This window comes from Leuresthes tenuis, unplaced genomic scaffold (assembly GCF_036924035.1).
Source record: "Leuresthes tenuis unplaced genomic scaffold, fLeuTen1.0.hap1 SCAF_6, whole genome shotgun sequence".
NCBI classification, from domain to species: Eukaryota; Metazoa; Chordata; class Actinopteri; order Atheriniformes; family Atherinopsidae; genus Leuresthes; species Leuresthes tenuis.
In genome coordinates this window covers 6,703,969-6,728,299 of record NW_027325360.1, presented here as the reverse complement: position 1 = coordinate 6,728,299, position 24,331 = coordinate 6,703,969, and the positions used below count along the sequence as shown (strand labels likewise).

Here is a 24,331-nt window from a genome sequence, read left to right as displayed (position 1 = left end):
AAAGCAGTGATATAAAGTCTTGTTTATACTCAGATGCTTGGCTGGAAACTTTGCAGCCATCATTTGTATTGTGCAATCAGTTACAGAGGTAATAGATAATGTGTTGAATAGCCCTTCACAAGTAAATAGGACACAGTTTACTCCCTTACTTTAACTAAGAACCGACTCTTTCTGCGCTATATAGAAACCATTCACATTTGTGTCCTAGCAGAAACTTATTTAACATTATTTAGAACATGTAGGCGAGTACATAAAAAACCTCACATGCTCATACACAAAATATTTGCATGCAGACTATACAAAGATACTCAGTCACTCTATCCCAAAACAGTTTACAGTAATTCAGCTATAATTATCCGAAATGCTTTTTAATTCATTCTTCTTTTTTTTTTTTTTACCACAGGCACCAAAAATTACTAAATGATTACATTCAATACTTGACTTTCACACTCAATATTTAATTTTTTACTGAATTTTTCAGTTGTACATGACAAGAAATGTCTTGTTTTGTCTTCTTTGGCAGGAGCAAAATAATGCTTAGAAACAGAACAGAAAACTAAGAAATGTTCAGCTTTGCATGGTGTGACCTAAGCATTGATTATGAAAAAAAAAAGTTCATTGTTCAAAGTTGATATCAAATGCATGGTGTGACTCCTCAGCTTTCTTAAGTATTTAGTCATATTTCAAAAGATTTTATCAAAAAGACTGCATTAAAGTTTGTCCAGTTGTTGTCCAGTTGTTACATTTTCAGATGGAAAAGTCAAATTATTTCAAATGATTAAAAATAATATTAATGGAATACTTACTGTGGTCATAAATGCACTCTGTATTTGTTGGCTCCTAAGAATTCCATCTAATCATCGCCACATAAATGGCATAAACAAGGTCAACAAATCATTGGTCAACCAGAAAATCACAGAACAATGCACTCGTCAGAGTGGATAACGGCTAAAAGTACAGTTGGAGAGGCAAACGGTATTCAGTGGGGATGTGAGCTGGCTCTACAAGAAGGGGTCAAAACAAGGTTCAGAGGCGCCTTGCTGCTGCATATGTCAGCACATCACACAAATGTACCCAAAGGGGAGACACAAACCCTTTCTACTAGAGATGGTAATGTCTGCTGCACTCAGAAACATTGCACAGCAGAGTGTGACTACAGTATGAAGGCTGGCACATTTGCTGCTATATTGACTGGTCCCTGTGGAAATTAATTTCGTGGTCCGTTTTAAACTCTCAGATTCACACAAGGAAGATTAACTTTGTCTCAGTTGGGCAATCGTAATGTAATTTTTGTGTCTGAGTCTCATATAACAGGATTTGACCTTATTGAGTGTCATGTGAAGTGTCACACAGGTTCAAATGTCTGGGGCACACCACCATTCAACGGGAGGAATGCAGTCATATGAGTAAGTGGCACAATGCCTTTGCCAACTAATACAAATGTGAAGCTGTTATTGACATACTACATTTGGATGTCAGATGATTGAGAATAGTTTTTGGCAACATCAAAAGAACAAGACAACAATGTTTCTGTTTGAGAAGTTTCTTTTCCAAGCCACAGTTGTAAAATGGCAGTGATCCCATTACTGAGCTACTCTCAGAGAAGCAACAGAACCTACTGGGATGAAACATTTAGCTAATGTTGACCTATTTTGCTACAGAACTTGCCCTAAGATGACATAAGCAGACCAAAGCAAAAGGCTGTGTAGGAATAAACAGATTAGTAGCTTTCAAGGTTTTTGCAGATTTAAAATGTGCCACAGAAAAAAAAGATTTTCTAAATCTATATTTAATATATGTATTTTTCTCCCTTTTTCTTCAAACAGTATTGATATTATATCCTGGCCTTTTGTTCATTACTTACTAAAGGAAATACCTGCTCTTTTAGCTCACTGGACTAAGCATGCAGCCCATGTCCAGAGGCTCTTTGCTCTGTTGCAGCTGTCTTGGGGTCAGGTGTGGCCTGTCTTCCCCTCTCTCTGTGTACCTTGTTTCCTGTTGAGCTACTTTCAAATAAAGACCACCAGAGCCAACAAAACCTTTGAAAAGAAATACCTGCTTGTACATCTGTTCTGCTGGAATTTGAAGATGCAGTGAACTTTTCATAGCAGGCTATAAATGTAACCAAATGACTTATTGACAACGTTGTATAGCAGTATCTGTGTCCAGCACAGTTGGTGTCACCCTGAGCAACTGTATAGCTTTCCCATGACCCAGAAACTGCTGCCATCCCGTCATTGTTCAAATAACTGGCCCGAGGGCCTTCTATTTGCCTGCAACAGAGCTCATCATGTTTTAACCTTCACTATTATTTCATGAATGTGTGGTTTACAAAATTAGCAAATGTTGTTTCTCACTATAATATTTGTTTAATAATATAATATAATGTTTGTTTATAAAAAACTCAAGAAGCACGACATACAGGAGGGATTTTCAGTATGCAAAACAACTACTGAACAAAAGGTTTAGCACATCACCCTTTTTTTCCCAGTGGTAAATTCATACAAACAAACAGATTATATTTACAGCTTCACTTATAATCTAACCTTTAGACTCGGTAACAAATGTACAGCAAGACATTTATTTTCTACATTTTAACCCATTTACTGCACGGGTTTACTGCACAAGACTGTTCATAAAGATATAAAAAAAACAACAGCAAAACGTTTGGTCTCAGATTTACAAGATACATTCATAACAGGCTCATTAGATATTCACCATCATATTTTACTGAGAGGAACTAAGCTTTTATATGAATTCTTATTGAGCAGATTTCAGAAAAGAAAACCTGAATGAAAGAAAAACTCAATGAGCTTTCTACTCTCTGCTACACACAGACTATCCATGCAGTGATTTGTAGATCACAGAACCTCATTATTTGGAAATGAACAAAGGCAGCATATCAAATCCTGAAACAAACAATGAATTATAGTTGAGCTTTATTGGCACAGATTTGTGTGCTGTTGGAGCATCACAGAGGTTCCCCTGCAAGCAAACTTTTTTGCATGAAAGAGTGACATGTGTGGGGTGTTTAGAGTTTAACATCCCCACCTGGATGTTGACCAGTTTGATTGAGCTTTTCTCAATGTAAAACTACAAAGATGGAGCATGGCCAGAAACTCGGACTTGAATTCTCACCAGCTGCTTCATACTTAGTTTATGCTCACCATTCTCACCGAAACTGGTGTTGCTGATGTAAATGGTTACAGCTATTTTGACGTGACAATTTGCTCGTGCCATAGCTAATGTGGTGAGCATAATAATGGCTTCTTACAAAGCTGCAGGCCACTCCAATATGTGCTGGTAGCGTTTGCTCAAAGAAGCCAAAAGAACTGCATTAATAGAAAAAAAAATATACTGATATATCTGTATTTGTGTGTGTGCATGCGTACACGTATGTTTTTTTTTTATCAATAAGGTCTAAAAACAAGTGGCCCACTGAGCTTGTTCTTTAAAACTAACAGGGACCACATCATGTTTTAACATCTATCTTCTACACATATAAACATTTCTGAAAACCCATTCGTCTTATTTCATAATTTTTATTAGCTCCTGATTCTTTCCTGTAATGTTTAATGTAATGTTTGAGGACTTTTATGCCTTGTGCATTCATAAAAGATGCGAAAACCTAACTCTGCAAGCCTTGTTTTTCTTTTGATAGTTTGAAAGCACTTTTACCATCTGATTTACAGTTGAAATGATAAATGTATGCAAAGGAAAAAAAATGTGACTAATGTGACAATCACTCTTGAAATCTGCTGAAATATTGCATGAAATATGCATCATGTTTATTTTTGTGTCTTTATGTCTAGATGTTTTTATGAGGTATGTCATGGAGCAAGAAAAATTGCCTGTTATCAATGCAGTATCCAAATATCTTACTGGATATGTGAGTACTGAACACTTTAGAGTGGTTTTCTCCTTGTTGATTGCTACAATCCCAAGTGTGCAATATGCTCAGATTTTTAACACGGTTAAGTGCAACATACTTTAGGTGCCTCTAAGGTGGCAAGTAAAGTCTAACAACCAAAAGGAGTATACCTCCAGTATACCCTTTTCAGACTTTTAATTTAAAACATAAACATTTTAGGCCCTAATACTTGAGTAGCTTTCTCACTCAAAAGAACAAATTACTGCTTTACAAGCAATTTTTTCTTTGTTTGCCTAATTTGACTGTAGTGAAATTACTGAGGATAATTTACACTAAAATCCCCTTGTATAACTTAGTCAAGTGAGCCTTTCAATTTGTTTAGGCACAACGGGTGTGAGTTTTAAAACCTTCCCACATCACCTTGAATAATGTCAGTGTTTGTGTTCAAATAGACACAGCGGTCACGCCACCACTGCTGCAGGACCCCTTTTCCATATCTTCCATCACCATGTCCTGCTCAGTGACATGGTTGAGTCGCCTGGAAGTGCTCTTATCCAAGCTGTTCAGAGAAATTGGCTCCAAGGAGGTTTGCACATTGTTAGCTGGAAGCACAGAGTTTCCCTGCAGTCTGCGTGTGTAGGTTTTCCTCCGCTGCCCGTCCGCCGCACACAGGCTGAACTTAAACACAGCTTGAAACCCTCTTCGGAAATTCTCATTGAAGAAACCATAGATAATGGGGTTGACGCTGCTGTTGAAGAAGGCAAGCCAGTGGGCAAATGGGTATATGTAAATGTTGATTATTCTGTATTGTTGCTCAGTCAGGCTGGCATAGTCACTCAACATCATGAGAGTCCACAGAGGCAGCCAGGAAAGGATGAAAAGCAAAGCAACTATCAGAAGCATCTTTATCACCCTTTGCTTTTTCTTTGACACACTGTGGCGGTTGTCATGGCCCGGCTTCCCTCCTGTCGGAACTGTTGTTTTGAAAAGCGTGATACCAATCCGGGCATACATGATCACAATGAGGGACAGAGGGGCAAGGTAGATATTTGCAAACAATACAGTGGTGTAAATTTTCCTCATGTCTTGGTTGGGCCAGTTCTCCCTGCACCAGTAAAAAGGGTTTGTTTTGTTGTCATAGCCCAATAAGACACGAATGGTCTGCTCCTTTGTCACTTGCAGCATGACCCCAGAGGGACACATGATGGATATAGCCAGAACCCAGATGATGACTATGATCAAAGTGGCCGTAGATATGGTCAGCTTTTGCTTGAATGGGTAGACGATGCATCTGAACCTGCAGATTTGAGGAAGACATTGTAATTTAGATGCATTTAGTCATTTAAATCGCTTTAAGAATGCACATTTTTCACAGTAAACAGTGTGTGACTAAGAGTCTTATGTCAGGCACAAGTGGAACATTGTGTGTGCAAATGCATCCTTATTGTCACTTTCTGGATGGTTATAGCTGTTTAGAAAAAGAGTCAAAATGAAGTCATAGCAACATAGTTGTCAACTCTAATAGTTTCTTTATCTTCTTACGCAGTCAGATATGACACCAATATTGTGACTGATAAGGTGACTTTTAGACTGTCTTTATTCCAAAAGATCAGACAACATTTAGGGATTTCAAGTAATGACTGAGTGACATAACTGCAGTGTCTGAGGAGAGCAGCTGTCATTTTTACAGCTTGAAGAGCTCTTGTCACCCTCTTGTCCTCTATTAAACCTGCTATGCCACTGGATGTGCGTTTTTTGGGCCTTCGTGTTGGCCTCATACTGCATTTCCTACCGTGGCATTCTGAAGCCTTGTCTTGGGGTATGTAAAGTGTTTAAGCAGGTTTAACATTTTCCTGTTTACTGGAACAATTCAGTATGATTGTTGAAAAGAGGATATGTCCTGATAAAGATAGTCCTGAGCTTATAAATCTCTCTTAGCAGGACAAGTCAACACTAGTTTCAATAAAATATGATAAACATGGAAAATATGAGCAGGAGTCAAAGGAGCTACGTGGCTGCGCACAGGTTTGGGATTTTAGGAGCACATATCTGTTGAAATAAACTATAGTCATTTTTAATCTGTCATTCTAATAGCACAAACACAGCAGGATGTACTTTGAACATTGTGTACTTTGTGAAGATGCATCTATAAACTTGTTGAATGAAAGGTAAAATCCATGCTCCTTTTGTTTCATATTCTGGTCTCAAGCAGTTCCCAACAAACTTCCTTTAGTTTTCTCTTTGTTTTATGTTGGATCAATGCAGCTGTCTTCTAAAAAAGCTACAATGATGAATACTAAAACAAAGAAAGCAGATGAAAGGTATTTATGTTGTGTTTGTTCTTTAATTAACCTGTAGACAAGCATTTGTCCTTCAAAACGGACACATGCACCACAGTTGACAGATTTAGCTTATTTTAATTAGCTGAAATTAGGTCAGACAAACACTTGGGCATTTTGCGACGGAGTTTTTCTTTGGTTATCAAAGTCAGATAAAGTCTAAAGTTATTCCTTTATTAATTACTAGAAGAAGTTTGAGAAATGCCTGATCAAATACTTGTTTGCCCTTTTTCCATTTTACATCAGCAATTATTAGTTTATTTATTTAAAACTGGGACAGCATATATCATTAAACATTAAAAATGTAAATGTGCATGATTGTAGCCAAAGGCTAATGTTCATTGTTTGTCCCATGGGATCTTTGGAGCACATATCTGTCGAAATAAACTATAGTCATTTTTAATCAGTCTAATAGCACAAACACAGCAGGATGCATTCCCTTTTTTGTTTGACATAGAAATGAATAACCTTCAGACTTTCAATTGTCAATTTAATATATGCAGAAATTACACATGGATTGCTGATCTGCATGCTGTAGGCTAATAACAGGTCTTTTTGTTCAAGTGGAGTATAAGAAGCCCTGAAGTAATTATTTTACTTCATACAAACTAGCAATGTTTGAAAATGAACTTGAAAATAGCAATGTGTGTTTCATTTGTATTAGAATGAACGAGTTTCTTAAATTTCTTAATTCTTTCAATCTTTAAACATAAAGGCAGATCAGTGTCAGATGAACAGATTGTGTCAGTTTGATCACATAGATGAATAAAGGTGAGTTTCTGAAAGCTTATTTTTTTTTAGATTGAAGTTAGCTTCTTTCAGTGTTGAAATATGCTTGGAAAATCATATGTGCCTTTTTGAAGCATTAGTGTAGAGTAGAACCACATTACCTGTCAACAGCAATCGCAACCAGAGTGAAGACAGATGCTGAAACAGAAATCCCTTGAACCATGCCGCTCATTTTGCAGACCAAACTTCCAAAAGGCCATCCTGTGGAAAGGAAAAAGGGATTCAGTTTATTTACTGAGATAACAAGTACAGACAGATGGCATAACTCTGACCTCAGGTCATGAAATAACATACTTTTAGTTTGTGGGGGCAACCATCAGCTTTACTTAAGAGATAATTAACTGTTGACATTTAAAACAAAAAAAACCCAGAGGGTGGTAGGAAAACAATCCCCAAAGAGTTCTCTAACCATCTGTTTAAAACAAAAAATGTCCATCTGACGAGAAATCATTTTAACCTGTTTCGCATACTGTCCTTCCATTTTTCAAGTTGGCAGGGTGCTGGCTTAGTTAGATATAGGGAGTTGCAAGTTGTGATCTCTTGAGTTTGTCAAAAGCTGCCTATAAATTTTCATTCCTTTAAAAAATGAAAGACCTGAATGTATTCAAAAGGATGAAAGGCACAAACTGGGGCCAAATGACTCAACCACCATATAATTGTTTTTAACACCTCTGCACATATGAATTGAGACAGCTTTGAAGATCTCACAATCACAAACACTTAAGTGTAAGGGAGGACCTGAAGGAATATGTCCACACTCTTCCATCCTTCACAGTATTTATTTTGGGAGGCTGGTAGCAGTTTAGGTGCTGACAGTGCACATCTTATTATGAAGAACTGAAAAATCACACTTCAGGCTGCCATTAGTATTAGTCCTGTCCTCTATATCTTGTGCCTGTGTTTTACTGTCATACACTGTAGTGGTGAGTGGGATAGGTTATATTTACGAGTGAGATATAAACTAATCTGAAAAATTACATGTTGGCTTTTGGAGCTTTTAAATGTATCCTGCAATATGTCTTATGAAGCTGTGAAGGAAGCTTTTAATGTTTGATTTATACCTTAAGTGACATTTAGATATTGATGGTATGCCTGTCTCAGCTATCCAGAGACAGTTGTATTCACTATTGTTTTGCACAGGTCTTCATCATGAATTAGCTTGTCATTTAAAGCCTTTCAGAGGTGCTCAAAGGAGCAGAGTTCTATGTATATATCATATAGGGCTCCAGGGCAGACCCCTGCAGAGCCAGCTTTCTTGATTAGCTTCTTTGAGTACGTAGCTCTGACGCGGCTACCCCAACAAATAGCTGCAAAGAGCAGCTCAGACTCATAGATGATATGCAACTTCTTTTGATGTGGTTCACAAGGGGCCAGTAAGCATCGACAATAAGCACAATAGCTCAGTTGAAGGACCTAAATTCCTCATAAAGTAGAGTCTGCTCTGTCCCTTATTGTAGACAGCCTCAGTGTGGCATTTCCAGTCAAGTCTGTTGTCCAGGTGAGCACACCCAGGTGCTTAGTCTTTCTCCACCTCCTCTCCTAGGATAAAAAAATGTTTGGCTTATTCCTTGTTTTTTTTAGAATTAAAATGATTTCCTTTGTTTTGTTTACACTCAAGATGAGGTGATTGTTGTCACTCAGAGACTCGGAGCAGTCAACCACTCCCCTGTATTCAACCTCTTATCATGTTTTTCATGTTATTATTATGTTTTTCTGTAGATAACAGGAAGTGTATGATGTGAAGAGTACAGAGCACATTCTCCTGTGATGCTCCTCTCACATAAAACGATCCTTTAGTCTCAAACTGTGGGCTGTTTGTCAGGTAGTCAATAATCCAGGCCGTTTTGGAGGTTCACCACCTGTATATTCTGGAGCTTCTCACATAAAAGTCCAGGCTGGATAATGTTAAATGTCGAGACCCTCACAGTGCTGCCTGCTTTGTCCTGATGAGATTGAGCTTTCTGGGATGTAAGGAAACTGATCTGTATTTGTTGAATGCAGATCGCTTCAACAACGTATAATACTTCTATATGTGATATCTGAACTGTGCTGCAGAGCTTACATAGGGTGATGAACAGCCTCATTACTAGTTATTTTGAATATTCAATGTTAGAATGGTATAAGAGGCGATTTATTCAGTATTAAATAGATAAAGGTTATATCTTGTTGTTTGCTGCCGCTTTATTCTGTTCCTTGTATTGCTTTCTTCATCTGGTTCAGAAGAGGGCAGTAGGCATTGATGAGGAGGACAATAGCTCGGTCATCATCAACAAAAGCATTCTGTCTTCTAAACATCCAAAGGGTTGATTAGATGAAATCTTTCTCTCAGAAGCAATTTTAGATTGTATGTTCTCCAGTCTTTATCAAAGCGCTCTCAGGTCAAACAAAAGGCTCATATAACTGCAGCCTGGCACACACAGAGGAAAGTCATAAAAGCAACATACAATGTTCTGTTCTAATGATTTCTCATTGACTGGATGCAGCTAATGTTCGCTGTTTCATATCAGCTGAACATAACAGCTCTTCATCATTCATCTCCATACATTTAAACATGATTTTTAAGAGGTGCACTTACATCTGACACAGTTCCATAGAAATAGAAAATTACTTCAGTTTTTCCTGCAGCTACAAGACACCTACAGTTTGCATTTTGTAACTGTATGTTTTTGCAGCTATAACAGTTTAAACTCTTCTGGGAAAGCTTTCCACAAGGTTTAGGAGTGTGTTTATGGGAATTTTTGACCATTCTTCCAGAAGCGCATTTGTGAGGTCAGACACTGATGTTGGTCAGAAGGCCTGGCTCACAGTTTCCGCTCTAATTCATCCCAAAGGTGTTCTATTGGTCAGGACTCTGTGCAGGCCAGTCAGGTTCTTCCACACCAAGCTGGCCCATCCATGTCTTTATGGACCTTGTTTTGTGCACTGGTGCACAGGCCACTTGAAGTTTGGACAAGTGCATACAATATACAACTTTGTTTGTTGTATATTGAAGATGTTGTACATCACTGATGTTGACATCTGGAAACACAGACAGCTGGATTTCTTATAACGGACTGAAATCTGCTCTGACAGTTGAATGAAAAGCTGTCTAAAGTATTCTCTTTGTAGACACAGCATTACGCGTGATTTATCAGTCATTTAGATGTCACTGAATCTCTCTCGGTGTGTTCCTGCCACTAAAAGGCAGCACATAACACGCGGCTGTCATCGGAAAGCTTCCTGATGCATTGCTGTGAGACTGTTGATGAGTTCCTCCCTTTTTATGATTGACAGACTTCTTTGCATTACAGCTGAGTGAGCTCACTTTTGATTTCTGTGACACCAACAAGTCTTTTGCCCTCTCGTCTCTAAATCCCTGGTGGGCCTTTTTGCAAATTGCTGTCTGACTCAACTTGACCCGTTTGCTTCGACTTCTCTCAGATATGAGAGTTTCAGCAGCATTTCTATTTGTAGCCAAATAGCGCTTTTATGTTTTTCTATTTGTTTTGCTACTTTTTTCCCTTCCTCTCCATCTCCTTCCTCCCTCCCTAAATACAACAAATATGAGAAAAACACGCATTTCTTAAGTAAGCAACTAAGAGCATTTTCACTCAGTACAAGTGCTTATTTTTCACCAGATGCTTCCTTGATTGCTTCTTTCAGTACATTTTCTTTTCTTTTTTCACATTCATGAGGCTGCTCAGAAATGTTTCCTGCAAAAGAAAACGTAAAGAGTAGCAAATTGGGAATAATATTCTTCTAAAGTATTATTCTTATTGTAAAGTTGCAAAGCAACTATAACTTTAATGTTCTGCAACATGCTACATTCTCTTAAGGTCTCATCACAGCATTTCAATCAGGTTGAGGTCTGGACTTTGACTTGACCATTGCAACACCTTGATGGTTTTCTTTATCAGACATCCGTTTAAAAAAATGTTTTCTTTAAAATGAACTTGGACTGAAGTTGCTGGGACAGCCACTCCTTGGAAGATTTTCTGCTGTCTTGTATGTTCTTAACTTGGAGCTTTTATCATTTCAGAATGATGGGCAACAATCGCTTCTCCAAGATCAATACAGGCGTTTTTCCTCCTTGGTGTTGTGTGAACATACACCTGAATACTCCAGACCAGCAAGCTGACCGATATTTCTGATTTTATAGAGGTCCTCGTACTTACTGATGATCAGTTAATCAACAGCATTTGATTAGCAGCACCTGGCTGCTACTTATCCTGTGAATTCCTATGGACTTCAACATGCTAAATAATCACACAATGTACTGTCATGTGTTGTTTGTGAGGACCAGCATTTCTTTTTACATGTAAAATCTTGTAATTTAAGATTACTTTATTGTCATGTACACACGAATGTTAACACAAAATTACTCCTCCGCATTTGACCCATCCACATGCACGTGCACAGTCACACACTCAAGGATGCCATTCACTGGAGTGGTGGGCAGCCAATCACAGCACCCAGGGAGCATGGGGGTAAGGGTGCCTTGCTCAAGGGCACCTCAGCCATGGCAAGGAGTTGACTTGAGTCAGTGATCTGACTCCAGCTGTCAGTCCACCAATCTATCTTGAGTGGCGAGAGTGGGTATCGACCTTCCGGTTATTGGACGACCCACTCTAATCACTGAGCCATGTCCGTTTGAATGAGATTGAATGAGAGTGTGCTTCATTTTTCACTTAAAAGTAGGTAAAGATCATAAGCAGCTGTCAACAGTATTCTGCATGAAGAGGGAGATAAAAGTTGTACTCTGCAAGTTAAGAAATCTGTCATCTGTGAGTAACTGCGTACGATATGAAAGAGTCAGAAAAAGTGATCCATTTTGTTTTCAAACTCCAACTGCTAAAAAACAGGGAGAAGCCAAAGTTAAAGTTATGCAAATGCATTTTTAGCTGGATATCATGTAAGAGTGGCATATTGGTGACCACAGCCTTCTTGTTCAGTTTCAGGGCATTGTTAGTTCAGTTCCTTTGGGTTGTACTGTTGTTGTTTTGACAGAATATAGTGGATGACAGTATAGTGACAGTATTGGGAAAGAATGATCATGGTCATACCAACAAAATAAATGATGCAGACTGTCTTCCATGTGTAAGTCACACTCCTCTGTAGGTCCCTTTCGGGAAAATGTAAACACAGTGTTACAGTGGCTTTCTGGAATCTCTTGATAAGATACAGCGAATTAGTCACGATCCCCAGGAAGTTGAGCTTGTTTTAGCTTATCTTTATTTATTTATTCTTTTTTTTTTTTCAACCACCTCCTGATCTGTCTGGACCAGTGTCAGGACAACATTTATTCTGATGACGTAACTCATTAACATCATCTTGTGGGCAGATTATATGAAATGTATATTAAGCTTTTGCAATTGGTGATTTCCTCCAATGTCAGCTTTGCACACAAAGTGGTTTATAATCTAATGATTAGAGGGGTGATTGCAGAATTGCAGACGCATAACAGTGTAAGCAGTATAAGCCCTTCTGTTATTATTAATCACCTCCCCTCCAAAAAACACCTACAAGAGTTTTAAATGCATTGAACTCATTACTGGTTTAAACTGGGAAATTTATTGTAGTCTATACACCCAGATCTTATTTAACAGTGAATAAACTGACAACAGAAAAAGGAAGAAATCTCTCACAAAAGACATTTCTTGTCTTTGGGTCAGTCCCTCAAGCCTGTCATTGAGTTGAAACTATAACCACAAGCCACTTTCAGAATTTACTTCTCCATTTTAAAGTAAGCAGATGTGGGAGCAGTTGTGTCTTTTTCTGTTATTGTGCAATAGGCGCACAGTCTGCTTGTCATGAATCGCACAGATGAAATGAATAAATAATAGAAATGAAAAAAATCTGTAAAGGATGATTCTCATGGATTGTTGCATGTGCACAAAATGTAGACCTACGTGGATTCAAACACAGAAACTATGACTTGACCCTAACTACAGGCACCACTGAGACTACTGTGTGTATCCATGTGGCAAGCAGCTAATAATCTTTTACAGATATTTATAAAGATAATCTGTAAAAGATCCCATTCTCTGTTCTATAGGAACAGTCTTAATTCAGATCTTGGATCATAACTGTACTCTATTAAATGATCATAATCTTTTGGTCATTGCTCAGCTCAGTGTTATTTTATATCACATTTGGGGAAGTTACTGAGATATATTTACCTAAAATATATACAGTTAGTCTTCATTCATTAACTCTGTTCTATTGCAATAAACTACCAATTGAAACTGCTTTAGTGCTGTACAAATCACACGAGTTCACTTTTTGTAGAGATTAGCTATTGAGCGTAGAGTGGGCCTATTTTCTTACCCTTGTGTAAGGTCGGGAGGAAACTATCTTCTTCAACTGTGGTTTCAACAAATATCAAGTACCATTCATATGATAGTTCAGTTTATATACATGCAGAATGTAACATCTGTTTGAAGTTGTCGCATGAGCCCTACTGTAAAGTAAGTAAGGTAAGCTTTATTCTAGCTTCTGTGCTGAATATAATTTTTTTATCTCAGCTGGAGTTGCATGATAGGAAAAAGTTATTTAAAACTAATGAGCGTTTCACCGACACACTTCACCACACGCACACGATACTGCACACCTTGCAATTTTAAAAAAAAGATTTCCTTGTATACTTGTAATATATGAGACAGTGCAGCAGATGTTGTTTCCTGGACTATGTTCTAAAAGTGCCTTTTTGCATCATTCATAATGTTGTAATCTACTGCAAAGCTAATACTCTATTTACTTCTGGCAGTGCAAGCTGTCCTGCATATTTCAGGATTATGTCCGACAACAAGAACTCAATCACACAAAGTCCTTCAGCCAGCTGAATTTCCTCAAATCAGGTCAATGTTTGACATGATCCTAATTCAGATACTAATGATTGTTTGTTCTCTTTTGTTTTTGATACCTAATATCTGATCTTGTACAGATGCTTTATGGCAGGTACATTCTGTAAACATTGAATAAAATGAAGCAATTTGTGTATTCAATCATTTAATTCCATCTAAAATATTCATCAGAGATAAATAAGATACGGTAAATAAGATAGTGTACCGTAAATTCCGGACTATAGAGCACACCTCAATATAAGCCACACCTTCTAATTTTAAATAGAAAATCTATTTTGTACTTGTATAGGCCGCACCGGAATATAAACTTCGGGTGTACATTGTAATATGAGATATTTGCACAGAAAGATGTTACATGTGAGGATTTTTAAACTTTTAATTAAATGTATATGGTAACATAAACAAATACATGCCTGTAACACTGATGGTTTTAACTTAAATACCTATCGGTAACGCACAAATACGTGGCGTAAATGCTTTTTTTTTTTTTCAAACAGTGCCTGTAATGCTGGTAAACAAAAAAAAAGACAGTAGCCTACCAGGAAAAGTCACTGATGGCCTTCGCCTGCGCACTAAAATCATCAAAGTCATCTTCTTCAGAGTCCGAATTGAACAGCCTCAGAACTTCGTCACTCACTTCAGTCTCTATGTTGTCGCTCTCAAAATCTCATCTCAGATTGATCGCCTTTAATTTAAAAGCTGCATCATATGCATTTCTTCCTTTGTTTTCCATGTTGAGGGTGAGTACAAATGACCGATTTACAATAACTAAACAAACTATTCGTTAATTTTATTGGTGTAACGTTATTTGGCAAAATGTTTTTGGCGGCATGAAAAAAAATTTAATAATTAGCCGCACCCTATTATAAACCGTGGTGCTCGAAGCCTGGGAAAAAGTAGCGGCTTATAGTCTGGAATTTACTCATTCCACTGTCACTGTTGCAATATATCTCTTCAAAAAGCTTCTGAGAAGATGTGTTTTCATCTGAGTTATTGTCCTTTTGAAAGCTATGTCCTTAATTTTAATCATTTCGGCAGAACAGTTTATCATTTCTGAATCATTACTATATCCGGTCATGCTTTTTATTGTAAAAATTAATTGTGAGAACATCCAGCAACTTGTGTAGACAGTCTATGCGAAGAATCTTAACCCTCAACCACAACTCCCTTTAGAAATCATGTAAGATTTGTATCAAGAGCCAACTGCCAAGTCAAATTAACATAATGCGTAAACCTCCCTGGTGTTTGCAGGGTATCTAGTCCATGACAACTCTCAAGTCCAGCTACTGTGAGCATTCTTTTAATACTACTGACTGTTAGTAAGACATTAGAACATATAATGCAACTGCTTAAAAAATCTTAGCTGCTAATATTATTGGAGTAATTTGCTGCATTAATATAAAAGCCTTTTCAATTTTTTTTAAACATATGATTAAACATCACATTACAAGCATTGGATCTAACTGAGAACCAGAGGACACAGTGCATGCCAATGCAGTAGTGAATTAACAATTACATGATCATGGCCTAAGCATCCCCTGCTGGCCTCTAAGTTAATAAATGAAAGCTGTAGGGTACTGAATCAAACCTAATGTTTAAAACAATAACTCCTTTACATATTTACTGTGATCAGGAATCAAATGAGAATGGGGATAATTTTTGTATAGTTTAAAAGTCTCATTGGCACATTTGCCCAGGCTTCAATTTATTAGACCCAAAAAGCTGTGTCCATCTTTCAAATACAGTGTATGATTACATTACAGAAAGCTAAATGGGTTGGACAAGATACATCTCAAGATCAGAAGTTGGACTTAATCATGTTTACTCAACATTCTCTTAGGATTTGAGCTCAGTGATGTAGTGTTAATATTTTCATACCAAATAGGGCCAGATTTCCAAAGTTCAGTGTATTAGTGGGTGGTTGCAGTCAGTGAAAACAATGGAAAGGAGTAAAAAAACGCCTTTTAGGAGGTAATTTAACATAAAGTGTGCTAAAGATGTTGGTTGTTCTTAGTCAGCTGTGTCTAAAATATGGAGCTAAAGGATGTTTGGTGATGCTGAGGCCATTTTTCAGGATAATAATACATCTTGCCACAGGCCAAAGAGAGTTCAAACCTTTCTTCAGAAAAGACATATCAAGATAGTGACATGGTCACCAAACAGCCTTGTCCTTAACCTGAGTTCAAATTTATGTTGAAAAATTACATTTTAAAAAGGTCCACGGCTTGATCCTGCAAAGCTGATCTGTCAACTGAAAGTTGGAACATAATTGATGATGAATGTTACTTTTCAATAATAAAGTCCTTAAACAGCTCAAGCTGTTGTAAAAGTCAAAGGAGCGGCAAATCTGTTTTCTTTGTTGTTCCACAAAGCAAAAAAGCTGAATGAAGGTCCCTTAAGTGTGGTGATTCCATAAGTTTTTCCAGTGGTTATACCTTCTACCACACATTATTCTGTGCAATTTATCTCCCTTGCAGTAGCTATGACAGCCAGTGTATCAAGTGTAAACTTTGAGTCGTGCTTTTTGAGTTAAACAATCATCAGTAAATTGCCTGCCTCAAACTGTCATAAGTCATTTTTTGACCCCTTCAAAAGCCAATCTCAAAAGTTTTTCTTAAAGGGAAGCCTCTGTAAATACATCCCAGCTCCATAAATCAATGTTTCCATACCTTTCAGATGATAATTTGTCCTGGCTATAGTTTATAAAAAGCTAAGCACGATTTGCTCCAGGCACAAACAGAAAAAGACTGTTTTTATCTGTTAAAAAGGCATGTTGAATGAATTTTTCTCCAGAGCCCAAGTAATTGCTGATGTTCTTTACAGAATTACGAATATTTACAGTTCTGTGCACAGGTTTTGAGTAACCCTTAATTTCTTTGTTTTTCTGCCAAGCAGCCAGACTTTCTGGCGCATTTCTTAAGGTATTTCAAAGTCTTTTGGACTTTTTCGCTCATTTTTAGTCCAGTTTTTGTACCTGACAATTTTCAGATGAAACTTAATATTGATGAATCATTCAAGCAGAGAAAAAGATAATAATTCAAGCGATAAATCATTCTTATGTCTAAACATAACAGACGACGAAGCAAAGAGACACAAAGAGACACTGCATCTATAAAGACATTGTTACTAGCAACCTGTCACCAAGAAATCTAATTTGTTTCTATTTCTTTTGTTGCATATACAAAAAAATTCCACAATTGACAGACATTAAATAGTATTTCTGCACCCACAGGGTGATTTCCAAAGAGCTATAAACCAAAAACATGGCATATCTCAGCATGGTGTGCAGTGTGTCCTTAAAAACTTTGAGGAAACTTGACAAGTGGTGGACAAAAGAAGAAGTGTCAGGCCTAAAAAAAAAAAAGATACTAGAACAGATGAACAGTATCTGAAAGTGATGTCCTTAAGAGAAAGGAAAAAAATCCAGCAAAGACCTGACACAGGACCTGAGAGATGCATCTGGACCTTCAGCTGATCCATCTATTGTTCACCGAAGCCTCATCAGAAATGGTCTCCATGGAAGGGTGGCTGTCAAGAAGTCATTCTTAAGGAAGGGAAACAGGGAGAAAAGGCTGAGCTATGCCAAATGACACAAGAAGTGAACTGAAAATCAGTGTCAACAGGTCTTATGGAGGGATGAATCCTCCCCAGAGCCCGGACCTCAGCATTATTGAAGCAGTGTGGGATCATCTGACAGAGAACGGAAGAAAAGGCAGCCCACATCCAAAGAAGAGCTTTGGGATGTCCTTCAAGAAGCCTGGAGAACTATTCCTGAAGACTCCTTAAAGAGATGACAGAAAGCTGGTCTAAGAGGGTTCAGTCTATGCTTAAGAATAAAGGTGCTCATAACAAATGTTGATTTTCAAACTCCTTAGAATTCTATTTTTGACTTATTTTGATTTATGTTTGTACATGTTTTAATCAATTAAGTATTTTTTCTTGCTTTACTGCCATTGCAGACAAAAATGTGGAGTGGCTGAATACTTTTACAGAGTATCTCATAAATATAACTTTGAGCTCGACATTGTTAACACTAACCTGTAATTTGGACTGACGAAACCAAATGTTTTATAGACATTTGTATGATGTGAAGTATAAGCCGAGTTGGATAAAAAAAACACAGTGATAATCATGACCAAACAAAGCTTCTGATAATGGTCTTGCTCACCTGTAATTATGTTGTCTAGAAGTGTTGTGGGCATACAGAAAATCCCAACCAGGAGGTCACTGACAGCCAAGTTCAAGATGAACAAGTTTGTAACTGTCCACATGTTTTTGCTCCTCAGCACAATGAAGCACACCACTGCATTTCCCACCATGCATACCAGAAAGATCAGCAGGTAGGATAAAATGAAGATAGCTGCAGTAGACGGTTGATGCAGGTAAAATCCAACATAGGTGATGTTGTTCCTAGGTATGACATACTCCACGGAGGAGTTGTAAAGCGTCCAGTTGTCATTCAGTTGAGTCAAGTTGTTCTCAAGATCTTCATTCATTTTAAACCTGTAAAATGAAAGACATGTTGAAACAACTTTCTCTCACGCACAATTTCAAAGAATTAAAAAATAATGCAGCACAAAAGTTTTCATTAATCCCACATTTCTATACAGTTGATAAATCATTCTTTACTTGATATTCAAAATGAGGGATAAGTATAATTATTCCACAAAAAATGAATCTGTGGTTACTGGAATCGATAGAGAACAATGCTTTTTTAGTGATAGGAAATGTCATGAAGGCACTACAAACTGTTAACATTTAATTATGAATCATAAAACTAGAGAATGTTTGTCTGAATGCATTTTTAAATTATCTTGCATTGATTAAATACCCCAAAAAAACAAATCTATGTTCATTATATGGCCCTGTGATGGATTGGGGTGTACCCTGCTTCTCACCCCCCCCCAACCCCCAATTCTGCCAAAGATCCTTGTCAAAATGTCATGATTTTATTTCAAGTGGAAAAGAGGACAAAGCCATTTGCTCGAGCGTATAAAAATAAGTGTGTCAGACTACAGTAGCATGGTTGCACTATTCAAACACTAACAATAAAGCAAACCCACTTCATCAAAGAAGCAGAGATAAAGTTGTAAAAGGTTAAGTCCTTGCTTTATAGTGATCAGATTGAGATGAAACACTGCTCTTTCTGCTCCAACATCAGTCAAGTCCAGGGCTTCTCCACTAATTCATCATTCAAGTATTGCAACAACTTATCGTCGGCTGACTTCATTTTACTATCACTAATGTCAGTAATCTGTAGTCCTCACATCTACGGGTGAAAAAAATAGCCATAACAAATGCAGTGAGGTTGGTTTTTCTTCCTTAGATGGAGATAAAAGCAAGGAAAAGCCAATGCCAGGTCCACAGTGCCTTCTGAAACAAGAGGAGGGCTGCCAAACCGTAATAAAAAGATTCTTGATTTAATCTTAATTCATCAGTTTAATTTGCACCAAAACCATCTCTTTGAAGGGTTAGTGACCACATGCAGCTGCAGAGCAGCTGACCAAGAATCCTTATATGACAATTTGAGAATGAACATGTTGTAAAAAAGTTCAAACTAGAACTGAACTTATTTTGAATCCAAGTTTTTTTCACGTTTTCCCCATTTTTTTGTTGTGTGTGTACAATGCCAAATTGCAAATTAAATATTAAACATATTTTGAACAGGTTATTCCTTTAAACTGCTAATTCCACATTGTCACATAAACTTTTGAAATTAAAAACTATTTGCAGGTCTGTTATGAATTTATTAAACTAGGATTGCATTGCATATAATCTAGTAACTGCAGCTTTTGGCAAATTACCAATAATTTTTGGCTTCTGGTGCTGGAGAGCTGATATCTGAATAAATATTATGGATATCCATGTCGTGATCTTCTGTTTCAAGTGCAGCTCTCTGTCTGAAAGCAGATCATTTTGAAAAGTTACCAACAAAATTATTGACAGACAAAAGGCCATGGTTTTAATGTTTTATTGTGGCCAATTTGTTCCATGTCTTTTGCTAGCCACAGTAGTATGCATGCAAGCATAGCAACACTCAAACACGATTAGTCAATATCACTCAGACTACGCAGAGTCCAGAAAAGAAAACTTCTTCTGACATTTATCAGTGGATTTGGGGAGCTGATTTAATCTCTAAAAAAGGGTATTTTTACATGAATCAGTAGAGGCTCTAATTGTTGACCCAGTGTCTTTAAAACCACTCAGAATCCAGTTTCTGTCTTAAATACAGGTACACGGACATTCAGAAGGCCACAACGAAGAGGTTTTTTCAGTTAAGTTTCTTTGGTGACTGAAAAGTTTAAGAAAGCTCTCAAACTGCAAAACAGATTCCACCATTACAAACCTACAACAAGAAATAAAGTACCCTTTATAATTCACCTTTTCAGGAATTCAGGAATCTGAAAATGTTCCACAGTACTATCTGTCTGTTGTCTTCACTGTTGAGCCCCAGTGGAAACTGACATATTCAGAGAAATAAGCAAATAGTTGCTGTTTATAAAGTGGACAACATGAACCCATAATATGAATGCAATCTCTGTCACCAACAGCTGTTCACGAGGTGCACAAGTGCTTTCAAGTGGAGTTTTCTCTCGGGAACAGCAGATAAAGAGCTAAAACAATATCTGTAGCTGTGAAATGAGAGAGCAAACATTAGCATCTGACAAGTGTAGTTATTGTTCCTGTGTATGTATTGAATAATAAGAACTAACAGAACTAATAAGAACTTACAGAATCCTGTTAGCTTTACATGTATAGTATTACTTGAGAACAATAGAAAAATGTACATGACAGAAAACCAGTTTTCTTGTAGTCGTCTGTGCTTTGATGATGCGTTTCCTTTTCTGAACCTCTGATATGATGCCAGGACGAATCCTTCCAAGTCATGGCCATATTCTAAAGCTCCTCATCACTGACAGTGATGCACCTCACGGTGAGTAAAATCCCACTATGATGTATGCTCCTCTGAATGAGATGGACAAAAAATAGATCAGAATGAAATATGAATGGGCATCAAATGCATTGAATATATGTCCCGATCGGCTGTTTTAAGGATGTAATTAAAGATAAGTAGATTTATTCTTTCTAAGATGTTGTATTTCTGAGAAAATGTGAAATATTGAAATTTTCTTTGGAAGGAAAGCCAGGGTGATGGTGGACCTGATTACTGCTAAAATGGTACAAATTGTGAGATTTTAGCCACGGACCAACAAGGTTGCCAGCATAGATACCAGCTACTAAAGGTGTGTATCTGTGTTGCTTGCAGTATGTCGACTGAGCACCGGTGTGTAGCAAGCAGTGGAAAAAGAATCTACAAAATAGGTGTGATAAATCAAAAGGCATTATCTATTGAAAACAAAAACAAATATCAGGCAGTAAATGGCAGACCAGTGCCAGCCTAAAGTGTGATTTTGTCTTTTATTTATCAATTTTTTTGGTGCATACCCAAAGGACATGACAGCATTTGCGTTTCACACTGTGAAGTGTGGTCAGTAAGACATTGTGACTCATTCTGCAGACTCTTCAATAGAAAAATGAACATATTTTATTGACCTGCATGTTGTTTTTTTATTATTTAAACTCACCAAAGATGCTGCAACCTCTATGCTTATGAAGGTATGTGCTTTTGTAAGATCAATCCATTGACAAAGCATAGTCCTAATTAGATAATTTATATGGGGAATCTGTGAAAACTATGTCAGTTCAGAATTTTGTAACTTACTTAAAAATTTGAACACAATTGTAAAAATTTGAATTAATGAGGGCAAGAAAAAGGTCTGTCCTACAGCAGTGATTCATGTCAGTCACAATTGGTGATATTTTTGACCAGACATGAATCACTGTTTTGAGCTATGTCAGTATTCCATATTAAATGTGTATTATGTAGTGTGCTTCTCGACGACATTACATTCCGCTTTAGACGTTAAGTTAGAATCTTTAGTGTTTTCAGAGGCTTATGAAATCGAAAGCTGTGGAAATGTCACTCAGATATCAGAAGCAGCAGCTTGTTTACACGTCCAACCCCTCAGCTTTGTAACAATAGGATCAGTTGTTCATATCCACATTTTTATCAGGAGCCTCATTCAGCAGCACAGGCTGGGGATGGAACAATTAAATGTCACAATAGAATTCAGTTCACTTCAATGCAATACTTTATTATCCCCAAAGGGAAATTATATTGCTGCAATATTAATTATTATTAAAGATTATAATAATATACAAGCTGCCTGCCTCACGACCACCAAGAACAGCTACAGTCACTACAATCTCCAGTTCTGGATCAAGAATACCATGTCAGATTTTTTTCACTGTGAGAATATTTAAATGGCCACTATAGCTTTTCTTTTTTTTTTTCTTGTCTTTCCTGATGACTGATATTTCTTATTTGTGGAATGAAATGTACATGTGCAATTTTAAGAATGTCATGATAAACACTTCTCACAGTTTAATTTCATTACCCAGAAATAATGAACAGTTCATTAGCAGCTATAAGGTTAATCTAACCCAGAGCAGGACCCAGAGCCTCAGCAACTTCCCCTCTGACTCCTCTTAATGATGATAAGGTGAACAACAGCAGAGATTCTCCCTCTGTCCCTCTGCTCCTCATTACATCATGTTAATTAATTCTAATTAACTGGCCGGCCAATAACATATACATGTCTCAAATAAGACAGAGAGATATAGAATATTTGATGAGCTATTGGGAGATGAATATACATTTAGTTTAATTCCCTTCATTTGATTATGAGCCAACTAAAGGATATGCATGTTAACAATCTCTCACTCTGATTTATTTTCAGTGTCTCTTTGCAATGGTGATTTAGATGCTATTTCAATTTGCTTTCCTGCATATGTAGAAAATAATTAGAATTTTTCTTCACAGCATTTCAGTAGTCTGTAGTCTCAATTTAATGCCTCTAAACGTCATGCAGACGTTTCCACCTCCACCTCCACCATATAGTGGAGAGGTTTAGGCAAAACCGATGAAGGCTGAGAAGATAATTGCAAGTCGGGGGAAATGAGTGGTTATATGGTGATGAATCTATGTAGTTTGACTATTCTTATGTTTATTAACCTCCCATTAATCAGAGTGGTCTCTCAGCCCTCAACACCTGAGAAAACGCGCGTTGCATGTTCTGCCAACGTCAGTCGCGTTAACAGTCACAGGCTTTGGTAATACACTTTTGATTGATCTGACCTGCTGGGAACTTCGCTCATCAAATTGCACCATTGTGAACTGGAGGCAGACTTTGAGGGGCTGCCTGTGCAAGAACACGCTTGACTGAGCACCACTGGACAAAGATGCGCCTGTGACCAACAGGGCATCTGTGCATCACAGCGGCAAAAATTAGTTGGACGAAGAACAAGATGGGTGCGCGCGGTATCATCTAATGACCCGAAAGCCCTCTTGAACGCGAAAAAGTCCAATTTCAATTTAAATGAAAATTATACTTATAAATACATTTCTAGACCAACATGTATACCTTACATTTAACAAAACTGGAATTTTTTTGGAAACAGATTTTTGATTGTGTGAGGTTTTATTCTGACTGGTCTTACCTGGTTTATGTCAAATCAAGTTGACAACGGGCTGTGTGCTCTGAGGAAAAGTAAATGTCCGCTTTCCTTTGAATAAGACATGGGTCAAAGAGAGAAAAACCTAAACCGATAAAAGTACTCAGGTTCCGTTAAACTGTGTGTCCAGTATCAGTCCGGTTTCATGTGAGTCGCTGGGAAGCGCTTCATGTGGCACAGTATGCGCGCAGCCTGCCGCTCAGAGCGCAAGTGAAGGATTTACAGTGGGATCCATCCGTACTCGATGCGGTGACGTTGCAAGTGAAGGGGTGGGATTAGGTGGCTGAACAGGCTAATGGTTGAATGATATTCCCCTCCGATCCCTTTCAACTAACTCTGATATGTCAAGAGTCTGCTATTAAAAGCGCGAGGGCAGGCTGCAGAGGCTCTGGGCAGGTGCGTGTCAAAGCACCTCACTACTGCAGAGTCTATGCACTCTTTTATGAGTAATCCGCTTAAAAAGCTTTTTTTGAAACCATCAAATCAGCATGTACATAATGTAATGTATGATAATGTAATATGAAACTCAGTACCCCAGAGTAGAACAGGAGTCGCGAATAAAGAATTGAAGGGTGTAAATATGCAGGTTGGTGATAGTTATTGTGATTATTATTATTAATTCTATTGCATTGTTTGCTTGTAAGTATTTCTTGATTGGACATTTAAAAAGTAATTTCGTTTCTCATCTAACTCAAGAGTAACTCTTTTTAAGTCTTTTTTAAAGTGGGGATTTATAGTCACGTGAGTTATCTTTTTTATTTATTTATTTATTTTGGATAAAAACTTTAAATTCTGAGATTATGTGTTCAGTACATAACAAAAAAACCACCTGGTCCCCATCACAGACCTGCACTGCGATGGAGGTTCAACATATCCTGGATATCTTTAGGTGATCTGGCTTAGCTAACTCTAAT

General features: G+C 37.5%; 1 protein-coding gene across 1 annotated transcript; it reads right to left on the bottom strand.

Moving 5' to 3' along the window:
* Nucleotides 1-4,142: 4,142 nt before the first annotated feature.
* Nucleotides 4,143-23,558, bottom strand: npffr2a (neuropeptide FF receptor 2a). The gene is made up of 4 exons (XM_072387348.1): nt 23,403-23,558; nt 18,010-18,344; nt 7,101-7,200; nt 4,143-5,168 (listed from the first exon to the last, which is right to left on the bottom strand). The coding sequence occupies exons 2-4, from the start codon at nt 18,335-18,337 to the stop codon at nt 4,316-4,318; spliced, it is 1,281 nt and encodes a 426-aa protein (XP_072243449.1). The 5' UTR covers nt 18,338-18,344; nt 23,403-23,558; the 3' UTR covers nt 4,143-4,315.
* Nucleotides 23,559-24,331: the final 773 nt, after the last annotated feature.